At 42.8% G+C, this 13,125-nt stretch overlaps 1 protein-coding gene across 1 annotated transcript; it reads right to left on the bottom strand.

Annotated features, from left to right (window-relative positions):
- Positions 1-2,113: 2,113 nt before the first annotated feature.
- On the bottom strand, positions 2,114-13,056 carry LOC149394390 (uncharacterized). The gene is made up of 10 exons (XM_089618334.1): positions 12,552-13,056; positions 11,071-12,166; positions 10,667-10,972; positions 9,699-10,481; positions 9,071-9,588; positions 8,199-8,819; positions 6,372-7,449; positions 5,987-6,283; positions 3,900-5,504; positions 2,114-3,446 (listed from the first exon to the last, which is right to left on the bottom strand). The coding sequence occupies exons 1-10, from the start codon at positions 13,016-13,018 to the stop codon at positions 2,931-2,933; spliced, it is 7,287 nt and encodes a 2,428-aa protein (XP_089474460.1). The 5' UTR covers positions 13,019-13,056; the 3' UTR covers positions 2,114-2,930.
- Between the last annotated feature and the right edge of the window lie 69 nt (positions 13,057-13,125).

Raw genomic sequence — 13,125 nt, 5'->3', positions numbered from 1 at the left:
TAGGACAAGGCCCAAAGCATCCCGGAGCTTCAGAGGAATCTTTGAGTCGTGATTCGGGATGAAGACTCGAGTAGAATTTGAGTGTGGTGCTGAAATATTCCTCATATTAAGTGAAGAACATGAGAATCGATTTCTCAAGCTCTTGACACTTTTAGAGAGGTATATTTAATTTGGCTTGATTAGCCTCGGTTTTTGAGATAATGTGTTTGAGAGAATAAATATTTCTTCTCCCATTCTACAGAGAATGAAAGTAGATTATTCTTCTTTTGTGTTTTGCTTTATCATTTTCTCTTCTTTTGTGTGATATTGTACGAGTTTGGTAGCCTTGTTTTGGTTCTCTTTGTCTCGATGACGAGTCTGTTATCTCGTCGCCTCGTCGAGTGATCCGTCGGGGACGCTATCTCGTGGCTCGTCGCCTCGTCGAGTGGTCCGTCGGGACGCTATCTCGTGGATCGTCGCCTCGCCGAGTGGTCCGTCGGGGACGCTATCTCGTGGCTCGTCGCCTCGTCGAGTGGTCCGTCGGGACGCTATCTCGTGGCTCGTCGCCTCGTCGAGTGGTCCGTCGGGACGCTATCTCGTGGCTCGGGCCGGTTTGTCGGCCATGGTATCGCGGTGGTCTCCGACCACGCCTTCGTGGGGGCTCGTCGATCTCGGACTCGCGCCGATTCGTCGGCCATGGTATCGCAGTGGTCTCCGACCACGCCTTCGCGGGGGCTCGTCGATCTCGGACTCGCGCCGGTTCGCCGGCCACAAAATCGCGGTGGTCTCTGAACACGCCTTCGCGGTGCTCGCCGACCACGTCTTCAAGGTGCTCTATAACCACGTCTTCGCTCGGCTCGTCGGCACGAGTCTTCGCCCGGCTCTTCGGCCACGTCTTCGCGGTACTCGTCGACCGGTGGTCTCCGACCACGTCTTCGCTTGGCTCGTCGGCACGAGTCTTCGCCCGGCTCTTCTGCCACGTCTACGCCCGGCTTTTCGTCGGCATGAGTCTTCGCCCAGCTTTTCGGCCACGTCTTCGCTCGGCTCGTCGGCATGGGTCTTCGCTTGGCTCTCCGGACCGGTCTTCGCGGTGGTCTCCGACCACGTCTTCGCGGTGCTCGCCGGCACGGGTCTTCGCTCGGCTCTCCGGACCGGTCTTCACGGTGCTATCCGACCACGTCTTCGCGGTGCTCTCCGACCATGTCTTCATGGTGGTCTCCGACCGTGTCTTCGTGGTGGTCTCCGACCGTGTCTTTGCGGTGGTCTCCGACCACGTCTTCACGATGCTCACCGGCCACATCTTCGTGGTGGTCTCCGACCGCTCTTTGCGGTGTTCGCCGACCACGTCTTCGCGGTGGTCTCCAACCACGGGTCTTCGCTCGGCTCTCCGGACCGGTCTTCGCGCGCGGTGGTCTCCGACCACGTCTTCGCGGGGGTTCGTCGGGACGGAGCTTCACGGGGCTCGCTGGCCCGGAGGTAGGTGGCACTTAGTCTCCGGAGTCGGAGTCGCCGACACGAGGGTCACCGGAACATGGTCGGATTCTTGGTGCGGGGATTCTCCATGGCGTGGTGGCTTTGTTCATGAGTGAGAGTGGAAGAAGGTTTTATTCTTCTTTTCTTTTTTCTTTGTAATTACGTGGGAGTGGATTTTGAGAGAGAGAGCCAAAGACTTTCCCCTCTTTTCTTCTCCCTGTCGCTCTTTGAAAGAATGAGCTTTTTTTCTTTATTGTAGATGGAGAAGAGATTTGTTCTCTTTCCTTTTTTTGGTCTCGTTTTTTTGGACGTGAGCATGGTTTTTTAGAGGATAAGATATGTTTTCTTTTTCTATTTCTCTGTGGCTGGTCAAGCAAGTGGGAGAAATAGGTTATCATGATGATCTTTTTTTTTTTGGTTTTTGTTGTCAGAGTTCTAGAGAGGAGAGAGTGAGGACTTTTCTTTCTTTCTTCATTTATTTTCTTTTGGCGTGTAGGAGTATACGTGTGTCAGGCACATTTTTATCTCCTTTTTTGCCTTGGTGAGGTTGAGTGTATAGTAGGAGAAATGTATCTATTTTTCCTTTGGCCTATAAGGTCCAATTGTTTGTTTTTTTTGTGCTGGTGAGAAATAGCACCTAACAAATCTATCGAGGGGGGATGCAAGTCCGTTCTCGTAGAATATATTTCCCATATACATCATACATGATATATAATATGAACCCAACATGTAATAACATAAAGGAAAAATGGTATGAACTAGCCAATCCCAAACTGCTGTTTTTGCAAAATAGCCATAGTTTCATTTCTTTGGTAAAATAGCCACATCTCAAAAACTTTAATCAGGATTGAATCAGACTTAGGGTACCCGTGCTTCCACGCCCGCCCCGTGCGGCTGTAGAACTCCTCCGCCCCGCCGAACGCCTCGAGGTCCTCCACGATCTCGCGCTTCGTCGCCGGGTCCATCGCCAGCGTGTCGAAGCTCGCCGGGTGCTGGAACGCCACGTGGCTCCAGTAGGCCCCGCCCCCGCCATTGGTGTAGAGCCGCCGCTGCCGGTTGCGCGCCTTGGAGGCGATCCGGTTCCGCCGCCGCCGTCGGAGCGATCGGGAACATCGCGAGCATCGAGGACGCAAGAATCGCGTCGCCGAAGAAGGAGATGTTTCGGTTCTGCTTCAGATCCTCGTTCCGGTTCTGCTTCAGATCTGTTGGATTTCCAGATTGTCATTAAATTTAATCCTGCCTTGATTAATTTTAATCTAGCCATCATAAACCTTACATTCTGTCTTTATAGTTCGTTGAGATTAAATTTAATCCAACCTAGATTAAGTTGGCTAGTTTGCTTATGGTTGACAAACTATGGCTATTTTGCAAAAGCTTAAGTTCTATTTGGCTATATAGCCGCTTCACCCTAACATAAAAGAACAAGTAAAATCACCGAAAGGTCAGTTGGTTCAGAACCACAATCATCGGTTACAGAATTATTCGTCTTCTTCCGAAATCAAGACACTCTTTCCTTTTCCTTTCTGTTGTTGGGTTTCTCCGCTTGACCAGCGTGGGGTAAAGGCCAAATGGGAAAAATTATCCTTTTTACATCTTTGAAATTCTTCCACATCTTGGCGATAGAGCAAGCGGACTCCACATTTTCTGACTTGCGTTTGACTGTATTTCGTGACTCTGAACGACACTTGTGTTGCACCAGAAACATCGCGGCAGTCCACGGGAAAGGATTGCATCACAACGTGATCATTGTAGCTTTTCATGCTTAGAGACCGATGTGACTTGGCGATAATTTTTCCGTGCTCGGTTGTGAAACATGATTCCCAGGCGGTTATACCACCCCGGATGAGAGCACAGACTGCAAAGCCTGTGAAATCGGTGTTATACCACCCCGGATGTAGCTTCACTGTCACTGAAGGTCCCTCGCCTCGATGGCAAAACCACTCCGAGATGTCTTCCCCTGGAAAATAAATGTCGACTCTGGGAACACTGCTCAACTGTTGTACATTAGAAAAAGCATTGTTAGAACATCTTGTGGATGGTAAATAAAAATGAAAAAAATATTAAAACAAATAGCACCAAATACGAGATTTATACTAAGTTTAGCATGAGACATTCGTTGTATCAATACAAGTGAAAAAATAGCACAAAACATAGAATTTACCATTAGAGCATCTCCACTGGACAATAGAATTTATCGTTTTAAATTTGCAACAAAATTTGAGATTTGGTACTGCTAGATAAACATTGACACCCCATTGGAATTAGTTTCTTGTGTACCGTAAATTTTGCATTTAGTAAAGCATTTAGCACCCAGCTAGAGATGCGCAGTGAACAAAAAAGATCATTTGTAAAAGAAATCGATATAATTCTCAGTATATAATAGGACTATAGTGATGCTCTTATTAAAAAACTCAAATTATTTTATCATGACTAAGAAAAGTATGTACCTTTACTGGTTTTGATGAAACTGGTACAACAATCCCAGCCAAAACTCTAGTCTGAAACTCAGTCACTACGTTGGTGCGATCGAGCTTCAAGCAGTCAGAAAAGTCAAACTCCTGTTTGACATGGCTGACTTGAGGACCTTCTGCGAATGCAATCGACGGATTCGAAAGCCTCTCCAGTGACTTACAACCTCTTGCATTGAGACGCTTAACCGAGAACGGAAGCTTCGGGAGGAATTTGAGTTTTGGACAACCCTTTATATTCACTGATACGAGAGACTGCATGTTGAAGATCGTGTCTGGAAGTTTCTCGAGATTTTGGCAGTTTTGTAAGCTAAGAGTTTTTAGCCCAGTCAGATTCTTAATAGATGGGTGTAACTCTCTTATCCCAGACACATCCAACAAGAGTTCTTCCAAACACTCCATAGGCTCTAAAATTTCAGGGAAGTGTTCCAATTTTGAGCTCTCTTTTATAGAAATTTTTTTAAGAGACTTGAGCTTGCATATGGTAGTTGGAAGGGTTTTAAGCAAATTGCAACTATCTAAACACAATATCATGACGCGATTGAGAAGCTCGATGGATACAGGAACTTCCTCTATTTTTGTCCCAGACATGCGCAAACACTTTATGTTGCACGGATTCGGAAGTATTGGAAATTTGTCGATGCTCGAGCAGGAGCTGAGATTCAAGTACTTGAGATTTGAGTTCAGAGAGAGATCCGGGAGTCGACTCTGCTTGCTGCAGTAACTGAGATTCAAGTGCTTGAGATTTGAGTTTAGAGAGAGATCCGGGAGTCGACTCAGCTTGCTGCAGTAACTGAGATTCAAGTGCTTGAGATTTGAGTTTAGAGAGAGATCCGGGAGTTGTCTCAGCTCGCTGCAGTAACTGAGACCCAAGTGCTCGAGATCTGAGTTGCAAGAGAGATCCGGGAGTTGACTCAGCTTCCTGCAGTAACTGAGATTCAAGTGCTTGAGATTTGAGTTTAGAGAGAGATCCGGGAGTCGACTCAGCTCGCTGCAGTAACTTAGATTCAAGTGCTCGAGATCTGAGTTGCGAGAGAGATCCGGGAATTGACTCAGCTTGCTGCAGTAACTGAGATTCAAGTGCTTGAGATTTAAGTTAAGAGAGAGATCCGGGAGTCGATTCAGATCGCTGCAGTAACTGAGATTCAAGTGCTTGAGATTTGAGTTCAGAGAGAGATCCGGGAGTCGACTCAGCTCGCTGCAGTAACTGAGATCCAAATGCTCGAGATCTGAGTTGCGAGAGAGATCCGGGAGTTGACTCAGCTTGCTGCAATGAGTGAGAACCAAGTGCTTGAGATTTGAGTTGCGAGAGAGATCCGGGAGTTGACTCAGCTCGCTGCAGTAACTGAGATCCAAGTGCTCGAGATCTGAGTTGCGAGAGAGATCCGGGAATTGGACCAGGTTCCGGCATCCAACGAGACTCAAGTGCTTTAGATTTGAGTTGTGAGAGAGATCTGGTAGTTGACTTAGGTTCCTGCAACGAGTGAGATCCAAGTTCTTGAGGATTGAGGCACGAGAGAGGTCCGGGAGTTGATTCAAGCTCAAGCAACCACGGAGATCCAAGAATTCCAACTTTTGCAAATCCTATATGAAAAGTAAAGCATGATTTTGCAGTATAAGTATTGGAAATAACAAATAGGTTTTTTTTTTCGCATTCACCTCTTAGAGCTCTTGATTGTTGCATTTGTGGCCCCTTTACTAACCCTTGTATTCATAACTTTTTTTTTATTTTTCGAAAAACTCGCTTTGTTTCGAACCAATAACAAACTTCTTTAGCATTCTTTATGGATATCACTGGCTATTTCATACAAGAAATAAAATAAATTAATAATTTAAGAGCTATTTAGCGTTTTATGTTGAATAATGAGATACTTTCTAAAATCTAGAATACAAATATGTTGTGTGATCAGAATGTACATTTGATTGAAAATATGAACAGGTGTTATAGTGGGTTATTGTGGATGCAAAAAATTAAAAGTTCAAGGAGGTGAACGCTAGCAAAAAAAGTTTAAAGGTCAAGGTGCAATAGCTTGACAAGGGTCAAAGTGCTAAAAATACCACAATACCTTGTATTCTCTGTTCCAAACCCGTTCAAGTTCTCCACCATGGATGGCTAGTTCGCAAAGATTCTTTGGATTAAAACTCTGTGGCAAGGATTTCAAGGGACAGCCATCCCACCGGAAATATCTCAGGGAAGCGGGAAGAAAATCAAGATCTTCAGGGAACATTCGTTTTCTTCCAAAAGAATGATCAATATGGAGAAACCATAGATTACGCATTTCTTTAAAGCTTATCGTCAAAGGATTTGTTGTTTCAGATGCTGACATACACATCGAGAAAATTCCTTTTATTTTTGGTGACCCCTGATCACAATTCATAGAAGTAAAAGTGAACACATTTTATGATAATAAAATTTAATGTTGCTGCAAAGAAGTGATAAGCATGACTTACTTGATTCTCTTCCAAGACATGGAAAATATCCGATGTAGACCACAATCTACTACGCTCTCCCGGATCAATAGATTCTCGACGAACAATTTCTTGGCCCATTTCTTGGATCGAATCATGCATCCAGATCTCACCGCGGTCATTCACAGTTACGAGAGCCTTGTCAATAAGAACAGTGATTCCCATATCCACTCCTTTATATCTGTACCCTAGTATTCTTTCTGTAGAACTCCTATCTCCCCCATTAAAGAAGCAGGCGATATCGAGAAATATGTCCCTGTAGTTCTGACCCAATCCCTCGTAGCTCACTTTCAATACGTCTTGGACTTCTTGGGTCGGATTTGAGTCAAGTAACTCCATTTCGCGTTTCCATTCTTCGATGGTCCTTGCGAATAAGTGCCGACCCAAAACCGTGAGAGCCAATGGATTGCCTTTTGTGTACTTCATGACCACAGTCTTAGCCAACTCCGAGTATCCCTCGCCCGGAGATTCCTCTCCTTTGCCAAAAGCTTTCGAGAGAAAGAGCCAAAGAGCGTCGTTGAAACTCAGTTCCTCAACTTCACATATTTCGTCGACTGCGATATTCCTGAGCACTTTTGAATCTCTGCTCGTGACAATGATTCTGCTACCTGGACCGAACCATGAACGATCTTTGGCCAGAAATTCCAATTGATTCACGTGATCGACAGCGTCAATGACTAAAAGCACGTTCGCGTGACTGAGCCTATCCTTTTCGAAAACGGTCACATGATCCAAGTCTTTTTCATTCAACAGTTCTGAAACAACCCTCGTTTGCAAGTCTGAGGGTAGCTGCTTATTCACTTCTTTACTGACATTTTCGAGGAAATAGGAACCGGAGAATCGAGAAGAGTGTCTCTCAAACAAGACACGGGCAAGTGTTGTCTTTCCTATGCCGCCCATTCCACAGATACCAATGACACGAGTGTCCTCATTCTTTGAGCCGATACATAATGCTGACTCAATCTTCTGGATATTGTTTTCAATTCCAATCAGATCCTTTATAGAAGATATACAGTCTTTTTGTTTCTCTCCAATCTCTTTGACTAACTCAGATTCGGACCTGACATATGCAAATAAACCACAGTAGTTAATAAATATCATAGAAAATCACGATATTCATAACTAAGTTTACAAAGGGGGGCCTGGCATATTCATAGCTTAAGTTTCTTCTTAATTTGCGTATCGAGGGTGAAAGCATACACTTTTCATATTATCTATAAAATTATACTCTCATATTTTTACTGTACGAAATAGTGCCCTGACATTTTTCTGCTACATGAAGTACTTTTACTTTAAGCAAAAGTATAGACTCTTTTTAAATATTTGCAAATTTATACCAAGAACAAGTAAAATAAATACTGTAATTACTAGATGATCACAGCCACTGATCAAGGTATTGCATCACAACGTGATCACAGCCACTGATCGAGTTCATCTCAAAAGGTAATTGGTACGACTTCGTGACAATTTATGTATATCGAGGGTAAACTATGAAATGACGCGCTCATTTATCATCGATTATATAAAAGTATACCCTCGTAATTTTATTGTGCAAAATAGTAACGTGAGATTTTCAATTTCTGCTACAAAAACTTCATATATTTTCTAAAAGTATAGGCTCTTTAAATATTTGAAAATTTATACAAAGAACAAGTAAATATATATTTTATAATTTTAGTACATGACAACTTATATCATAATTATCACGATTAAGATTAAATTAAAATAATTTTAAATTCGTATTTAAAATAATATAAGAAACTTACTATACGAACGGAGCATGTAAGATAATATGAACAAGTAAATCACCTTTGCTCAATTGGTTCAACCTCATCAAAATAGGAGGAAGGAGGGACCAAGAGATTAGAAGAAGGGCTCGCCGGCGAGTAGAATCCCTCCGTAACCGGCGGCAGGGAAGCCGGCGCCGGCGGACATTGGACTCCTTCGTATTTAATTACTAGATGACCTGCCTCTGAACGACCGAGAAATTTCCCTCGCTTAGCCGGCGCTATGAACTCCCAAAGCCGGCGTCGGCCGATTAGTGGTGTATTGAGAAGCGGCGGAGGCGGACGTTGGACGTTGGTGGAGAATTGAGAAGAGCAGCTCTCAGCCAAGTCAGGAGCAAGTGTTGTCTTTCCTGTGTCAGTCGTTCTCCAAATGCCAACGACACGAGAGTCCTCATTCGTCGAGCCGATACATAGGGATGAGTCCTCATTCGCCGAGCCGATACATAGGGATGAGTCCTCATTCGTCGAGCCGATACATAGGAATGAGTCCTCATTTGTCGAGTCGATACATAAGGATGACTCAATCTTCTGCATATTGTTTTCGATTCCACTCAGATCCTTCATAGAATCGCTAGAAGATATACGGTCTTTTAGTTTCTCTCCGTCGATTTCAACAATCTCTTTGACTAACTCGGATTTGGACCTGACATATGTGAATAAACCACATAGTTAATAAATATCATAACTAAGTTTGCATGACCTACGTGTTCTCAAAGGGGGTCCTGGCATCCCTCATATAATTTTTTTCTTTTTCATTTTTACTATAAAATTATACCCTCGTATTTTTATTCTGCAAATAGTGCCCTGACATTTTCAATTTTTGCAAAAGTATAGACTCTTTTAAAATATAGCCGAGAATGTAATTATATAAGATAACAAGTACAAGTTAATCACCTTGGATCAATTGGTTCAACCTCATTATTAGTTACAGCATTTAACCCAAGTTGGTTTGACCTATGAAATTTCTCCACATCTTGGCGATAAAGCAAGCGGACCCCACAATTTCTCACTTGGCTTTTTGTGTCGATCAACCCACTTTTCGATTCTCTGTTGAAGATATCAAAGGACACTTGCACTGCACCAGAAACGTCGCTGCAGTCCGCATCAAGGTATTGCATCAGAACGTGATCACAGCCACTGATCGGGTTCATCTCAAAAGGTAATTGGTGCGACTTCGCGACAATTTCTCCGAGCTTGGTTGTGAAACGCGATTCCCGCACGAGGCTAAGTCGTGGGTAGCTAGAGCTTTTGTTGAATGAAATGAGAGCACACATCACAAAGCCTTTGAAACTGGGGTTATACCACCCCTCAGGTAGCGACACGGTCACTGATGATCCCTCGCTTTCATGGAAAGACCACCTCGGGATTTCTTCCCCCGGAGAACAAATGCTGACCCCGGGAACAGGGCTCATCTAATGTACAAGAAAAAGGCATTATTAGCATCTCTAGTGGATTGTTCAAACAAAATTAGCACATAAATCATACTCCAACGGAGTGCCTAAAACCAAAGAAAAGAAAATACCTTTAATCGTTTTGATTCTGATGATATTGGTTCAACTTTCCTAGCAAAAACTCTGAAACAAAATTCAGTCACTATGCTTGCGGGATCGATCTTCAAGCAATCAGAAAAGTCAAACTCCTGTTCGACATGGCTGACTTGAGGACTTTCTGCGAATGCAGTCGAGGGATTCGAAAGTCTCTCCAGTGACTTACAACCTTTTGCATCGAGACGCTTTATTGAGAGTGGAAGCGTCGGAAGGCATTTGACGTTTGGGCAACAATTTATGTTCACTGATACGAGAGACTGCATATTGAAGATCGTGTCTGGAAGTTTCTCGAGACTTTGACAATTCTGTAGGCTCAGGGTTTTAAGGCCAGTCAGATTCTCAATAGATGGGTGCAATTCTTTTATCCCCGTCACATCCAACAAGAGTTCTTCTAAACACTCCATAGGCTCCAAAATTTCAGGGAAGTGTTCCAATTTTGAGCTCTCTCTCATAGAAAGAATTTTAAGAGACTTAAGCTTGCATATGGTAGTTGGAAGGGTTTTAAGCAAATAGCAACTATCTAAACACAATATCGTGACAGGAGTGAGAAGCTCGATGGATACAGGAACTTCCTCTATTTTTGTCCCAGACATGCGTAAACACTTTATGTTGCATGGATTTGGAAGTAATGGAAATTTGTCGATGCTCGAGCAGGAGCTGAGATTCAAGTCCTCAAGATTTGAAGCGCGAGAGAGATCCAAAAGTTGATTCAGGCTCTCACAAGCATTGAGATCCAAGGCTTTCAAGTTTTGCAAATCCTATATAAAAAGAAAATGTGATTTACTCATTTTTTTATTTTAATTTGTTAAAAAAGGACTTTTACTAATAACAAGGAAAAATAGCCTACGAATCATGGTTTTAATTTTGCTTTATTGACATTACTTGATTTGTCAGGTCGGCTCAGGTGGTATCAGTGACCGGCAATAATACTTAAAAATAATACCTTGTGTTCGGTATCCCAAATTTGTTGAAGCCTACTACCACAGATTGTTAGCTCGCAGAGCTCCTTTGGATTAAAACTTTGAGGCAAAGATTTCAAGGGGCAATAATTCCACCGGATATATCTCAGAGTAGCGGGAAGAATATCAAGATCTTCGGTGAACAGAAGTTTGCTTCCATCCATAGGATCAATATGGAGAAACCATAGATTGTACATTTCTTTAAACACCATAGGGCTTATGGTTAGTGGATCTGTAATCTCAAATGTTGACGTACACTTCAAGCGAACACCTTTAATTTCTTTTGTTCCCTGATCAGAACCCATTGCAAAAACAAATTCATGAGACTAAAAGTTAATAATGCTAGAATAAATATACAATGATCATCTTGATCATAAGCATGACTTACTTGATTGTGTTCCAAGACAAGGCATATATCTGATGTAGACCACAATCTACTGCGCTCTCCCGGATCCTTTGATTGTTGAGAAACAATTTCTTGGCCCATTTCTTGGATCAAATCATGCATCCAGATCTCACCCCTGTCATTAATAGTTATGAGAGCCCTGTCAATGAGAACACTCGTAAGCACTCCCGGATATTTGTAGTTGAGTATTCTCTGCGTATAGTTCATATATTCGCCTTTAAAGAAGCAGGCGATATCGAGAAACATGTTCCTGTGTTTCAGATTCAGTCCCTCGTAGCTCACTCTCAATATGTGTTTGAGTACTTCTTGGTTTGGAATTGAGTCTAGTAACTCCATTTCGCTTTCCCACTCTTTAATGCTCCTTGAAGACAAGTACCGACCCAAAACCGTGAGAGCCAATGGATTGCCTTTGGCATACTTCTTGACCATTGTCTTTGCCAGCCCTGAGTATTTCTCGGCCGGAGATCCTTCTTTTCCAAAAGCTTTTAAGAGAAAGAGCCGAACAGCATCGTCGAAACTCAGTTCCTCGACTTCACATATATCATCAGCTTTAATATTCTTGAGAACTTGGGAATCTCTGCTTGTCACAACAATTCTGCTACCTGGACCGAACCATGAACGATCTCTAGCCAGAAAGTCCAATTGATTTACGTGATCGACATTGTCAAGGACTAAAAGCACGTTCACGCCACTGAGTCTTTGTTTATCGAAATCGGTAACACGACCCAAGTCCTTCTCATTCAAGAGTTGAGAAAAAACTCTCGTCTGCAAGTCGGAGGGTCGGTGCTGCTTCAATTCCTCGCTGACGTTTTCGAGGAAAGAGGAGCCAGAGAATCGAGAAGAGAGCTTCTCAAACAAGGCATGGGCAAGAGTGGTCTTTCCAATGCCACCCATTCCCCAAATGCCAACGACACGACTCTTGTCCTCGTTCGTCGAGTCGATACATAATGCTGACTCAATCTTCAGCATATTGTTTTCAGTTCCAATCAGATCCTTCATAGAATCACTAGAAGGTATACGGTCTTGTAGTTTCGCCATGACAAATCTCACAATATTTTTTACTAAGTCGAGCGCGGACCTGATAAATGTAAATTAACCATAATGTATTTATAAATAAGTTCAAAACCTAAATCACGGCAGTTATAAATAAGTTCAAAACTAAGGTTTGATGTTTACTGACCAAGGACGGACATACGTGGTCTCAACGGGGTCAATCGTCACCTAATTTTATTTTATATTAGTCCTTTAATTTATTTATTTAAGTAATCTTATAATTTTCTTTATGTAATAAAATAATATAAGCATTATTTCACAAACTATGTGAAAGATTGTAAGTTTCTTCTTTATCTAAATCTGATGCAGTCTCTAGATATCGTAAGGTTCAATCTCAAGGTTTTTAGGAAACAATTATATGTAAACAAAGATTCTCGCAATTAAAGGGTAAAAAATTAAAAACAATTTACCTCTTGTCAGCTGAACGCCAATCGGATAAATTCGCAGTGAATTCCAGAGATTCTCGCCACTTCGCCACCTTTGCCGGGAAGCGTATTTCATGTTGTAGAAATGCATCTCCAAAGCTTCCCTTTTGGTGCCGTATGTTTGTGGGTTCCACTTTGTAGAAGACCGGCAAAACAAGCAGCTTATCTTCTTTCATGCAATGGACGATATGGTTGAGCTCATCCAGACACCACGAAGACTGGGCATAGTTCTCTGAGAATACGATCACCGCGATCGCCGATGCCTCGATCGCTTCCAAAAGCACAGGCGATATTTGGTCTCCTTTCTCGAGGTCATCCTCGTTTACGAAGTTCTTTATTCCTTTATCGCTCAAAGCGTCGCAAAGAAAGCTTGTAAAGCCCCATCGTGTGTCCGGGCCTCGAAAACTGATGAACACGTCGTACTTTTTTACTGAGGTACTCGAAGAAGCCATACGGGAACGACGACTAATATCTACCGTTCTTTTTTTTTTTTTTTTTTTAAGAATCTGAAATGGCTAAATGATCATCAACATAGAGAGAAAAAAAGAAAAGATTAGAC

This window comes from Urtica dioica, chromosome 6 (assembly GCF_054948205.1).
Source record: "Urtica dioica subsp. dioica isolate 48M chromosome 6, U.dioica_male_clone48M_v1_H2, whole genome shotgun sequence".
In the NCBI taxonomy this organism is placed as follows: Eukaryota; Viridiplantae; Streptophyta; class Magnoliopsida; order Rosales; family Urticaceae; genus Urtica; species Urtica dioica.
This window is presented reverse-complemented; position numbering and strand designations above follow the sequence as displayed.

Coding starts and splice junctions, on each gene's coding strand:
- LOC149394390 (XM_089618334.1), bottom strand. CDS start 13,018: ATGGCTTCTTCGAGTACCTCAGTAAAAAAGTACGACGTGTTCATCAGT. Junction 10,973..11,070: donor TTGTCTTGGAACACAATCAA/GTAAGTCATGCT, acceptor GGTTCTGATCAG/GGAACAAAAGAAATTAAAGG. Junction 7,450..8,198: donor GTTGAACCAATTGAGCAAAG/GTGATTTACTTG, acceptor TGCATATGTCAG/GTCCGAATCTGAGTTAGTCA.